The 13,560-nt window shown below is 33.3% G+C and overlaps 1 protein-coding gene across 1 annotated transcript; it reads left to right on the forward strand.

The window, feature by feature from the left end:
* Positions 1-1,822: 1,822 nt before the first annotated feature.
* LOC149544080 (pathogenesis-related 5 protein Jun a 3.0101-like) lies at positions 1,823-2,877 on the forward strand. The gene is made up of 2 exons (XM_089798673.1): positions 1,823-1,941; positions 2,045-2,877. The coding sequence occupies exons 1-2, from the start codon at positions 1,875-1,877 to the stop codon at positions 2,653-2,655; spliced, it is 678 nt and encodes a 225-aa protein (XP_089654799.1). The 5' UTR covers positions 1,823-1,874; the 3' UTR covers positions 2,656-2,877.
* The last annotated feature ends 10,683 nt before the right edge of the window (positions 2,878-13,560 follow it).

Consider the following 13,560-nt stretch of genomic DNA (forward strand, 5'->3'; position numbering starts at 1 on the left):
GCATAACCCTAACTCACGTCCAAGAGGGGTTAATAAAATATAATTTAATAATAATTTTTATTTATTAGTCCATTGGTTTCCAAAGATTAACCCTTTTTTTCGAAATTTCACCTTTTTGGAGCCTGCCTGCCTTAACAAAGTTTATTTATTTTTAATTATTTGAATAGGGGACATGACATGATAGCATTATGAAGATTCAATTGTCTAGCTTTTTAGTCAAACTTATTAACCTTGTCTCATGAATGTTAGTGCACACTCTCATGAAAATGATTGAAATGCGTACCCCTCATTACATGTAGGTGATGCTCACAAAGCTAAAGGACTAATACTTCTAGGAAGGTCACCCTATTGGAAAAATGGTTAGCGCTCTCCTTGGGATTCGTAAAATGGGATGAACTGCCTCATGTGTATTATAAGTTGAGTGGTTGTATCAGGGATTGATAGATTGATCTTTTGGTGCAATGACAACCCCACTCTAACGAGTGGTATTACAAGTTTGAATCCTCAATTCCTTGGGTAAAGTTGAGGAGTAGATTGTTGGAAAAATGGCCAACACTCTCATCGAGATTTGTGAAAAAGGCCTTAACCACCTCCTGTGTACTATGCATTAAGTGGTTGTATAGGGCATTGACACATTACTCTTTTGGTGCAATGACAACCCCACTCTAACACACCCATCCTAATATTACTCCATCTCAAATGCATTTAACCACAATATTTTCTCCAATATTAAGCAACTTTACTATATTAGTTATAGATGAATTTTATTATAGATATTAATTATATTATATTATTTATTTTATTTTATAGTACATATTTACCTCTCTATCTCTATATATATATTTCACTGTTTTTTACTATCCTTTCTTTACATATATATATATATATATATATATAAGCTATAACGTCTTCGTTCTCAAAGTCATTGTTAAAATTATATAAGCTATATCTCTCCTTCTACAACTGTTGTAAGTACGAATTGCAACATGCGTTGTCACTGCTGCTGAGGTTTACGCAACTTTAGGATGTTGGACATATACAGATCGGTGGGTTTAATACAAATAAATAGATTTTGAGGATGCATAAAATGTTGAACCGGCTAACAGAAGTCTGATTGTGAATGACCCCTCAAATTTCAAAAGACTTGGGCTCTCATTAGATAGGCCGCTTTGAAGTCGGGTCTTGCCTTCCGTCGTAACGTGCGGAAGTAATTAAACTCACACTTGAATACTCAAATTTATTCATCTGCCCACAAGATTCTAGCGAACACTAACTAGTCGGCGTCTATATTAATTACAGCAATAACTGTTATTTTAAGACTGTTTTAAACTTTTTGGATGTGATTGTTCAAAAGGTTTTATCTATATTGGAACTATAATATTCTATTTCGTTATCAGAATGCACCAAAGTCAGAATTCTTATCCATGATTCATTCTTAGAGTGTAGAAAGTCGATATTGATGGTTCTTGGCGTATTGATAATCGATCACGTGATAAGATGATAACAATGTACTCTTTAATAATAATTAATAATGACGAAGACTTGTGATCAACAGAAAATATATTTCCACAGTAAAATCTGAGAGCTTCCAGAGAAATGTTTAAATGCTGACCCAGTGATGGCAAACATCTTGCGCTTCTTGTAGCTCGAGTGGTCATACGTGCTTGTAAAAGATAAACAAATGAATAAAATGACACGAGGACTGCCGTATCATACACGGCTATTAAAGTCGGGTCATTGCATCTTTGCTTTTTTTGTGTCCTTCCTACCGACGCAACAGGCAGAGCAGCCTATATAAACCCATCCCCATATCAGAAAATTCATCCATCTCTTCGTTCAATCTTTTCTGCATGCGATAGGGATACACCGATATAATGGCCAGAGTATCAGAGCTTGCGTTTCTTCTTGTGGCCACATTGGCCATCTCTTTACACGTGCAAGGTAATTCTTAGTATTCGTGACATAAGGCTTTCTTTTGTTTACTCAAATGGTATAGACATCTCCAAGGCTAACAATTATTAAAAGTGTGCGTGTTTTGTCTCAGAGGCGGGAGCAGTTAAGTTTGATATAAAGAACCAGTGCGGGTACACAGTCTGGGCAGCGGGGTTGCCTGGAGGAGGGAAGCGGCTTGACCAGGGGCAGACATGGACGGTTAATTTGGCGGCGGGCACAGCGTCGGCAAGGTTCTGGGGACGAACGGGCTGCAGTTTCGATGCGAGCGGGAAAGGAAGCTGCCGGACCGGTGACTGCGGCGGGCAACTGAGCTGCAGAGCCTCCGGAGCAGTTCCCGCAACGCTGGCAGAGTACACGCAGAGCGACCAGGACTACTACGACGTCTCCCTCGTCGATGGTTTCAACATTCCTCTTGCCATCAACCCAACCAATACAAAATGCACCGCCCCTGCCTGCAAGGCTGACATTAATGCAGTGTGCCCTTCCGAGTTGAAGGTTGATGGCGGATGCAACAGTGCCTGCAATGTCTTCCAAACTGATCAGTATTGCTGCAGAAATGCGTATGTTGATAACTGCCCTGCCACAAATTACTCCAAGATATTCAAGAACCAGTGCCCTCAGGCATATAGCTATGCTAAGGATGACACTGCCACTTTCGCTTGCGCCTCTGGTACCGACTACAGTATTCTATTCTGCCCCTAGATATGTACACACGTAGGATTATGTTTGTGTATGGAATAACATATTATTAGGTAGTAGTGTCATCTTCGTATTGACACTGGTGGTTGTTGCCAGCTGCAACTCTCAACCATTTATTACCAATAAAACGTTCATTCATCTCACGAGTAGTGAGGAAAGGATAAGTCACGTGCAATATACCCTTATGAGAAACTATTAATCATAAATACATCAAATGTTTATCTACTCTGTATATTTGAAATTTCAATGTGCTATTTAGCAAGTATGATACTATATGTGATTGGTTATTAAAAGACTATATATGATTAGTTATTAAAAGATTAAATATATAGATTAATACATAAAATTGCTGAAACTATCTTCTTGAAATTAAAGATTTTTTTTTACTAAAGAGGTCATTTATACATCAATTTATATTTTCTTGTGTTGCATAGAATTCAATCATGACAGTTTTTGTAAAAGATGGTATGCATGCACTGTAATAATTTTGGAATAACTCTAGAGCCTATGTTCTATGTTTATAGAGTAAATTTTCAATCATAAATGATTCTAAAAGTCGGATTACTAATTTATCATGTCCATCTTCCAAAGGTGTCACTTTCATGCATCTTCAAATTACAAAAAAATAAATACAAAATGATACTTATGTATTTTGTGTCTACAAAAGAATAATTTCTTTAAATAGTTGTGTATGAGTTTTTCATTTCACAAAAGAAGAGGGACATTTGATGACATTTGTGTGTGTAGGATGTAAACTATCTTGCATATGTTTGTATAAGTTGCTAAAAGAAATTGAGCTAGAGTATTAAGGTGTTTATGTTGCTTACAAGAATAGGGCAACAATGTGTATGTTATATGTTTTTCATATTTCAAATTGTTGTGTGTATACAAATACTTTTCTTTGAATAGAAATACTATTTTGAGATGGAAGAGCTTTGAGACACCTTTAATGGATTTCACAAGATGTTATTTGTTTTTAAAAATCTTTAGATCAAAGCAATAAATTCTAATTTATACTTCATTTTATTTATTTATCGAGATATGTATCTCTCATGTATAGTTAAATTTGTGGCTTATCAACTTTATTTACGTGAAATTTAATCTATAATCTAAGACCTAATGATGAAAAGGGTTAAGAATGAGTTTCTATGTGGAATAGTGTACTTTTTGCATAGTCACTTAGCATGGAAATATTCTTTGAAAATTTAAATAGTCATCAAGAATTATACTTCTATTCATCGTTGGCTTGACATTTTTGCATTTACAAAGTCTTCTTTCCCTAAAATTCAAAATGGTTATCTATTATTTTTTACATCATTTAAACTGCATAAATTTCAAAGGTGATGTCAATGTGCATCAAATTTAGTTAATGCTTTTGGTAACTAGTAATGGTGTTTCAAATAAATAGTAAATTAATTATCAAAAGATTATATGATATTATTCTATTATTTTATTAACTCTTAGTGAAGATTTTTTTAGTGTCAAATCTTCACCGTTTCACAATTCTGTCTCATCGACCAGTCATCATTTGGTGAATAGAACATATAAAGTTGGTCAACCACATCGCCAAAAAATTACAAAATTTGGATCTAAAGCTCATGATAGCCACCCATTAGTTTTCACATAATTGGTTGAAAACCCTGGTCTAATCACCAATATAATATACCTTTAGGATACAATTATTTTAAATATTTTGCCATCATTTATCTATTGTTTTCTTATTGGAAATTTTTTGTTTTATATTAGTATAAAAAAATGTTTTCCATTGTGTTGGGCATCATCTACCATTTTACCGACGTGTGTCATGAACTAGCCCTATTTAGCGAACTATTTTATATTTTGGGATTACAAAGGAAGTTTCATTTAACCTAATTTTACATTCTCTCTTGTTAATCTCATGCAAGTCACCAACCTAATTTTGTATATATGCATTCATAAGATACTATAATTCTACACAATTCACTCTTTTATGGTCTAATATTTCTTATTGTTGCTGAAGTTTCAGAGTTCTGAACTGTGCATTGCCATTGAGTATTCATGACTCATGGTTTTCTTAAAGGGTAAGAGATTTTTAATTTATTTTCTATGTGGTTATTATTTATTGTCCACTAGGAGTGGGTAATAGATACCCTTTGGACATCTCGCATGCTTAGATAGGCTTGCAAATTTTATTGGGTAGTACGGTAGACTATAGTAGGTGTACACTTTTTATGTGAATGAATCATATTATTGTTATTATATGTAGTCTAAGTAGTCTACTATAAAATTCTTTTGTTCAACAAGTTCATATTTTTTTTTTTATTCTTTATTGTTTTGCAATGTAAAATAAGAGGGGTTTTGATAGGATCCCTAAAATCCAAGAGAGGCCACCAAAATGTAGAACATTATCAACATAATTTGCTCATGAAAATATTGGAAACTTACAAGATTCATATCCTACATCTGTCTAGTGCATAATGAAAAAGGAGATTTGTCACAAGTTGGAGACCATTTTGAAGAAGTTCAAGTTGGGGAGTTTGATATCTAAGTCGAGGATGAACTTGAAGATGATTTTGAGGCAATTCCCCTGATTAGGGAGTCACAAAATGATATTATAGACTTTGGTGAGAAAAGAAAAAGTGACACATAAAATGATATTATAGACTTGGTTAATAAAACTAAAATTGATGCCATAAATGATGTTCATCCATAGAAGGTGGAAAATTAGAATTAACAAATGATTAATCATATTATGATCTATCCAAAGGAATTTTCAATTAGAATGGGTGGAAAAATTTTGTGCCTAATCTAATTGATGGAGAGTATCCTATAGTGTGCAAATGTAGTATTTGCACAGAGATATCAAAGAAGGAAAATAGGTTGTAGCTTAAACTTGATACCATAGAAAAGCATGCCAGTAAAGTTTACAGAAAAGAAAACTATAGATGAAGTTGAAAAATTAGTGTTATCTTGAAAAATGAAGGATAATTATTTGTATATTAGGAATGTTGAATTATGTGAGTTACATGAGCAATTATGGGAGAAGTGTTCTGTAGTGAAAGGTTCTATTGAAGATTTCCTTGAGAATGCAATGGAAGTGTTAAATATGGAAAAAATTGTTTAGTTAAGTGTCACCTTTAATATTTTGAGTAGAGTGTGTCCTGTAAAAGATTACCCTTCAAGTACTAGTTTATTGCACTTTTTGAAAGTTCAAAACTATTTGACTAGTCACTAGTTAGTAAACAATGGATGTGAATGGGCTAGTTGTCTTGCATAGGTTGAAAAAGTAGATATGAGGGAAAAAAATAAAATAGTTGCATTTCATTGCAATGCCTCTAAATGAAGTAAACCAATTGATAATAATTCCTGGGTGTGCATGTATTTTTATATTGTAAAAGATCTTTTCCATTAACCCTTTGTATTATTTGTTGCTAAATTAAATTGTAGTGCGGCAGTGGAAATTTTATATGATTAATTAAAGTGTACTCTAATTGACTATGGAGATATGGAAAATATGGAGATTGCAAAGTTTTCAAAGTGGATAGAAATCATAGATTTGTAATCCTCATAATATTTTACATATTGGTGCAAACAATGATCTATGTGCCAGGGTACATGGAGTTGACATATCGATGTAGTACTATGCCTACATCAACCTTGAGTCCGACCCCAATGACTCAAGAACTAAAGTAGAACAACATAATGTACTTTCACATGTTAGAATTGAAGACTTCAAGAAGATTGTTGACTCTATGCTTGAGTTCTAAAGTGACATTACTGCAACTTTTGTCACAAATTAGATATAGATTCCATCCAGAGGAACTAATATTTGATGTAATATCTATATATTTTCTCAATATTGTTCTCTAAACTATCTAAGTGATTTTTGAAGAAGGATGACAACTTTGGTTAAGCATTATTGTAAAATTAAAATAATCAATGGAGTTAACTATAAATAGAATTTTAGATAAATCTTGATTGAGAGATCAAGCATATTGTTTTGGAAACATAATAAGAGAACAATATTATCTTATGGAGAATCCAAATGAAGAGGGAGAAATAATAAAAGCTTTGGACAAACCTTGGTCAGAGAAATCAGTTGAGAGAGTGAATACTAGAATATTTCAAGCTTACCAGTTTATGTTGGAAAATGATTTTGGAAGATAACAAAACTAAAAACCAAAATAAGCAATCTGGAAAAGTTGGTTAAACAAATTGTTGAGAATGTGAGCACTCTACTAAAAAAAGTGGAGATTGAGAAAGGTCAGGACTCCCCTTAAGTTGTGGAGAGTGAAGGTCCCAACAAGCATACTCGGGCTCACTCAAAGAAGATTGAGGACATGGGCAAAAAGGACGAGGTCAAGGCAGTGGTTAAAAATGTGCGGATCCTTGTGGACAAGGCATTGGACTTGATCAAGTCTCCTTAGCTAGCTTTTTGTGTCTTTTTTGGTATCTTTTTGCTATTTTATTCAGCAATTCTCTGAATGACCTCTTCAGTGCTCTTTTTGGAGGTCTTTTTTATGTATGCTCTGTGGTGCTCTCTATGTTGCTCTATTCTCTATTTCTTTCAGGACTTTTTGTAAAATGGTTTTGGGTCCTTTAAAACCTACTTTTACTTAATCAAAATATATGAGAAGATTCTCCCTGAAGAAAGGAAAAAAATAGGAAATCATTGCAAAAATAATTAAAATTTATATTTATCGCTACAGGATAGAATCCTCTTCAAGAATATTTAAAATTTTTCAAAAAAGTATAGATTTAATAGGAAAGTTTTGATGGGAGGAAAAAGTTGTTGGCTTTTGACAAGGTCAACCTTGAGTACTTTAAAAAAAAACATCAAAAACCATTTTTTTGTGTTCCCTAGTGATATATGCCATCTATAACATATTCTTAAATCAAATAAAAAATGATGATTTGCATATACTAGTTTGACGAGAACTACACCCTATATTTTTTGCAGTTAAAAATAGGACACCAAAATTTAAGAAAATGAATAAATTCTTACTCAAAATTTTATTAAAATTATAGGCATAAAATTCATCCAATTTCACACATTTAATCAATTTGCATCATCTTCAAATTCTAAAAAAATACAAGTTTTATGTCATTAAAGTTGAATAGTTTGCATTTTGGGATACTTTTTCTTTATAAAGGTGACACAGGTTTGTCATTTTACCCCGAGGTAGATAGTTTCCCTTGCGATAGTGCTCTAACCATTTGGAGAAAAAAAGTCAAAGAAAAGTGATGGCCAACATTTCCCCAAGAGATAAAGGTGGTGACAATGCAAGTATAAAAAATAATGACATTGGAAGTGGTTCATGTCCTAATGGTGAAAGCAATGATGATGAATTTGACTTCAACATGCATACTAATAGTAAATCTGAAGAAAACTCATCAAATTTTAAATGAAATAAATGATGAGGATTTTGATAATATTGCTGTCGAGCTAGTTGATTTGGAATGGAAAATATAATACCTTCTCTGAGAGTCAAGCAGTAGGCTAGTAGCTCTGGTCTTACCAATTTCAATTCAAATTAATTTATGTTCTTTGGTCTTACCAATATCTAAGACTCTATCTACTAACTGATTGTGCTTGTAGAAGTCAATTCATACTTAACTATACTACTATAAATGCTTAAATTTCATTTAAACATGTTACATATTGAGATTTTCATTGAAATTAGTTTTTAGAGTCTAGACATGTTGAGATTTTCATTGATTCTAGTTTTTATACATGTTGAGATTTTCATTTATTCTAGTTTTTAGACATGGGGATGTATTCATTGATTCTAGTTTCTTAAAGAAATTGTAACATAATTTATTTTACATAATAAATTTTCTTTCAAAAAATTGTATTATAATTTATAAATTTATAAATCAGCATGTAACATAATACATAATACATTGAACAATTACAAACAATTATACAAATTTAAAGCCTAGAGAAGTATAATATTAAAACCCCTTGCAAATGAACATGAACTACCTTATACAGATACAAGGGAGAAAAAATAGCTATAGCCTACAAGTCAATTTGTAATTGTATATATAATATAATTACTGCTATATTATGTGTGTAAAATCACATTACCAAATGTACAAATTTTTCAGGTAGGAGTAGGGAAAATTTTTCCATCTCCTCTAGGTAGTAGGCTATCCAACTATAATAATAGGTTGGTTCCTAATTACTATAACAATTAATTTTTTTAAAAAAAGTTAAAATTAATTTAGGTTTTAAAAATTAAAGATCAAAAAGTGAAATTTTTTTAATACAACTATCACTTACTAAGTTATTACTTGGTAGTGCTATGATTGAAACTAATAGATTGAGTAGATGTCCCAACTCCAAGGATGTTCTTCAGGGCACTATTGCATCATTTGGAGGTTCACTATTATTTAGGTTGTACATAAATAGTTCTAACCTCATCAATAGTGAGTACTTTGAAGAGATTATTATATGAATCAAGGAATTTATCTATAGCTGCATTCAATGTTGATAGTGGTTTGATGCAACTTACAATTCTTTCTTGGGTGGTCTCCTCGAGAAAGTTAGCTAAATCAGAGTTCACAATGTTGTGGAACTACTTCATGTAATCTTCTTTTTAAATGAGTTTTCCTTTTGAGCCAACTAGATTTGGTAATCCAAAAAATTTCAAGTGAAGTATGTTATGATTCATCTTCATCAAGTCCCTAGAAATAGATTTCATAGCTTCATTTATTTCTATTAATTTTTTACAATTTTGATAGATAGCTAAGGCCATTATAAAGGTATCACAACAATTGTTTATTGCTTGGCTTTCCAATTTCTTGTCAATGGATCTCTTTATTTTATACAAAATTTGTTTTGCAATTTTTTCTAATGAACTGTTGAAGATACTAAATTTTTATCCTCAATAATCTTTTTACATTTTCAAAGACACCTTTAACATTTCTAATTAAATCAAGCCATTCAAACAAGCTATTGGTGTTCTACATTAATTTTTTATAATTTTCTTGTTTGACTAGCTTAACCATATTTCTTATACTATCCTTGATGTGATGGTCTTTGGAAGATGTAGTTGTATTTTGTGCAATTTCATTCTCCATTTTTTTTATCATTTTAGACATCACTCTTTTTCCATATTTCTTATACTTTCTTTTGCCAATTAGTTTCTCTTTTCCTCTCATCCTCCAATTCCTTCTTCAAATCTTGGATTGTCTTTGTAGTAATTACATCTTTTTTCTTCTCATCCTCCAGTCCCCTTTTCAAATCATGGATTGTCTTCATAGGAGACTCCTTTTTTCTTTGTATTGTTCAATTACTTTTTCAAATTATGGAGTGTGTTTCTAATATGAGTAGACTCCTCTTTTTTTCATCCTCCAATTCCTTCTTTAAATCAAGGATTTTCTTTACAGTTGACTCCACCTTTTTCTTCACATTCTCTAATTCCTTCTTCAAATCATGGATTGTGTTCACACTAGTCTCTTTAGTCTTCACATTTTTCAATTCCTTCTTCACATCAAGGATTGTCTTTACAATTGACTCCTCTTTTTCCTTCATGTTTTCTAATTGCTTCTTCAAATTATGGATTTTTTTTCACTAGACCCCTCTTTTTTTTTCTTCTCATTCTCCAATTCCTTTTACAAATTATGAATTGTTCTTGCATTAGAGTCCTCATTTTCCTTTTCATTCTCCAATGCCTTCTTCAAATTATTGATGGCAATTTTAGTAGAGTAATTTTTCCTTTCATTATCCAATTCAATCTTCAAATTATTATTTTCCTTAATAGTAGAGTCCAGGTCATTTTTTAATTTATTGTTTACTTGTGTAGTATTCTCTACAAACTTGAATATATTTTTAGTACATCTTTTTCATTCTCAAATCTTTTATTTCACTCATCCTATTCTTTAGTTAGATTTTTAGTTGTTCATTGTTCTTTTCTTGCATGAAAATTATCTTTGTAGAAGAAGAGTTCTGTTGGTGTTTGAAAATGTTACCCATTTCCAATTACCCAGATGAGAACAAAACATATCTAGGGGCAGCTAACTCCCATTATCAACACATCCATTCGGACACCAGGCCAACTATAAGGCTATACTCCTTCTACACTTCAGGCTCTACAAAACCTAGGCGGGTGAACCTACAGATTCCTTATATGGTACCAGTTGTCAAAGCATACACTGAATCTTATATGAAGAAGATAAAACCCTTATTTCTCCTATTAATTCATGAAATAATCATCAATCTATAGTAGCTAAATGCAGATCTAAGAACCTCATAAGTTGAGTGAGGGCATTCTAATACAGCTCTTCAACATGAAAGGGAAAAGCGTTTGATTAATAATGTTGATATCAGCAAGACTCAAATACGAGCAACAAAATCTAGTGATCCTATTTATGATCAGTGCCTTATCTATTGGGCAATTAAATGAATTATAACCATACATATTTTGGAAATTTGAGACATATTACTACATCCAGATCCGTGATCTATCCTTCACCTTGTGAATAGACATCCACTTTAGATTTGAATCTCATACTCAAAATATCCCATAATGAAATCTGCAAACGCTGTGATAAATACCAAGCAATTACATGGCTCTTTGATCCATATGCAAGACATTTTAACCACATACATTCCAAAATGAGATGCAACCTAATCTACGATCCTTGATCACAAACTAGAAAGATTACAGATCCATAAATAGGAGATAAGACTCAAATTGAATTTGGACACCTTTGTTGTATTTTATTCATTCTCCTTGAAAATGAATACATGAAAGACGTACAGGAAATAACTCATAGATCACCTAACAGAAAAGAACTATCTGCATAAAACATACATGCTACTCAATACAACAGAGAAATGCTATAGAATATGGTATCTTAGTATTGGAAATACATCAAGAACTGGATCCAAAATCTGGTATCACAGTCATGAACAGATTTTTTCCAAGGAATTGGAACCAAAAAACTGGGACCAAAAAACTGTGACCTCTCAAATGGAAGAAAGAAAGAATAATATAGGATGAAGATAAATTCTCAGATTCAACCTACAATCGACATGTGTCCCCTTAGAATTTCATCTCTTGCAACTGAAAAGACTCTCTCTCTAACCTCTTTCTTCCATCTGATTTGATTTTCTATTTCATCAATACATAGCAACTGCTTTCAAAAATATCTCTGTTCATATGATAAAAACCCTTTTGAGTCATTAAAATCTGAACATCTCATGAAATCCTGGGGAAAATGATATTCAACTGAATTGAAATAACCCCAATTGCATTTTTACTATGTTTTATCCATATTTAGCTCATTACCATGCCAGAAATCAAAATTGAACATTGACACCTGAATTTGGTTGCAATATGGAATTCTAAAAGAAAACCTCTTGCATCTTGAACCAACTACTACCTGTGCAAAAATTGACTCCGAAATCGGATAGTTCATCTTTTCCCGATTCCGGCGGTATATAACATCGCCGATTTCAGCTTCTAGAAACCCACTGAAAGTCCGTTTGAAAATAGTCTCCTCTGTCATGGCACTCATGTTTGCACTTTTAAATTTAAAATTTGAAAGTTTTAAATTTATCTAAAGTTAAAACTTTAGAACAAATATCCCCATTTGAAATTCAAAATTTCTGACGTGCAAACCACTTTTTGGAAATAATAATTTAAAATTATTACTTTTTTGCATTTCAATTTTTCACTATGCTTTTCTGGGCCCACTGGGCGCCACCTAGGCTGCCATGTGGCAGCTCCTGATTGGCTCGCCTATTGCTTTATCACCTTCCTACCTCACCCCTAGCCTGGGCCCTGCCACCACCGCATTCTCGCATTATTTAAATCGGGCGCAACTTCATATTGCAGGGATGCAGAATGTGTCGGATCAATCCATGTGTCGCTTTCTCGTTCAATCATCGTTTTTGGTGCCACATCAATGTTTTTGCACTTTCTCTTAAAATATAAGCTGTGACACAATGATGTCACCTCCAGGTAGCATCTGGGTCAAGTCCCGCGTGAGGTTTTCCTTCAAAAGGCCTCTTTCTCAATTCATTACATACTCCACACAAGATATTATTTAACGACTTTAGAAGTCTCACCCACAAGAAATGTGGGATATATGCCATTGACTGTTTTCCACTGCCTGTGCTCTTAGCTGAATCATTTCTCCTAGCCATGGCTTACTTCAAACAATGCGTGAGCTCTGTGCATGGAGGGCTTTCCTTAGAATTTGCATGATCCTTTATCAATATGTGTCGACTACCCCCTTTTACACTGGGTGTGGCCTTCCCTTTGACCCTGTCCTCCTTTAAATGGTGCCTTTGAATCGTTCATAGATGCTTTCTTTTGCTGTGCACGAATGGGCTGCTTGACTGCAGGGTTCTTCTTTAAACACTTGGGGTTCCTTGTTTTCTCTAAACTACCATCTTTTCTAATGTTTAATCTTCTTGTTCTTCATGGCTCCCCTGTCCTCACACAGGTTCTCTCTTCTTGCAAAATGTGGGCTATTCCTTTTTAACATTGGCATTTCCTTGGTTTTCTTTCTGTTCATTCAACATCTGCGGCTTCACTCCCTAGCCGGCCCCTTTTCTTCATCCTGCATGTGACTCTCCTTTGTGAACAACTTCCTTTCCTTGGGGACTTTGGATGCAGAGTTCTTTTCTTAAAACATGGGAGACCCTCTTTACTAGCCAGCTGCTCTACTTCTTTATGCTTTGATGGAGGTCAAAAGAAGCTTTAAATCAGGATTATTATTAAATTGTTCGACTGTAGTTCCCCGAACTTCTCCTTGATTACCACCATTTAATTTCAAAGTTTCTCAACTTTTGGTCCACTTCATATGTTTTATGCTTGTAAACAAACTTGACTATCATAAAACTTGTAATTCCATCCACTGGATGAATCGACCTTCTACTCACACCTCGAGCTCTCCAACACATGTTTGCTC

Source organism: Cupressus sempervirens, chromosome 8 (genome assembly GCF_028749045.1).
Source record: "Cupressus sempervirens isolate cs-2001-9-10 chromosome 8, ASM2874904v1, whole genome shotgun sequence".
NCBI classification, from domain to species: Eukaryota; Viridiplantae; Streptophyta; class Pinopsida; order Cupressales; family Cupressaceae; genus Cupressus; species Cupressus sempervirens.

Bases quoted from the DNA above. Each gene is read 5' to 3' on its own strand.
- LOC149544080 (XM_089798673.1), top strand. From the start codon at position 1,875: ATGGCCAGAGTATCAGAGCTTGCGTTTCTTCTTGTGGCCACATTGGCC. The intron at 1,942-2,044 runs GTAATTCTTAGT...GTTTTGTCTCAG, and splicing joins CATCTCTTTACACGTGCAAG to AGGCGGGAGCAGTTAAGTTT.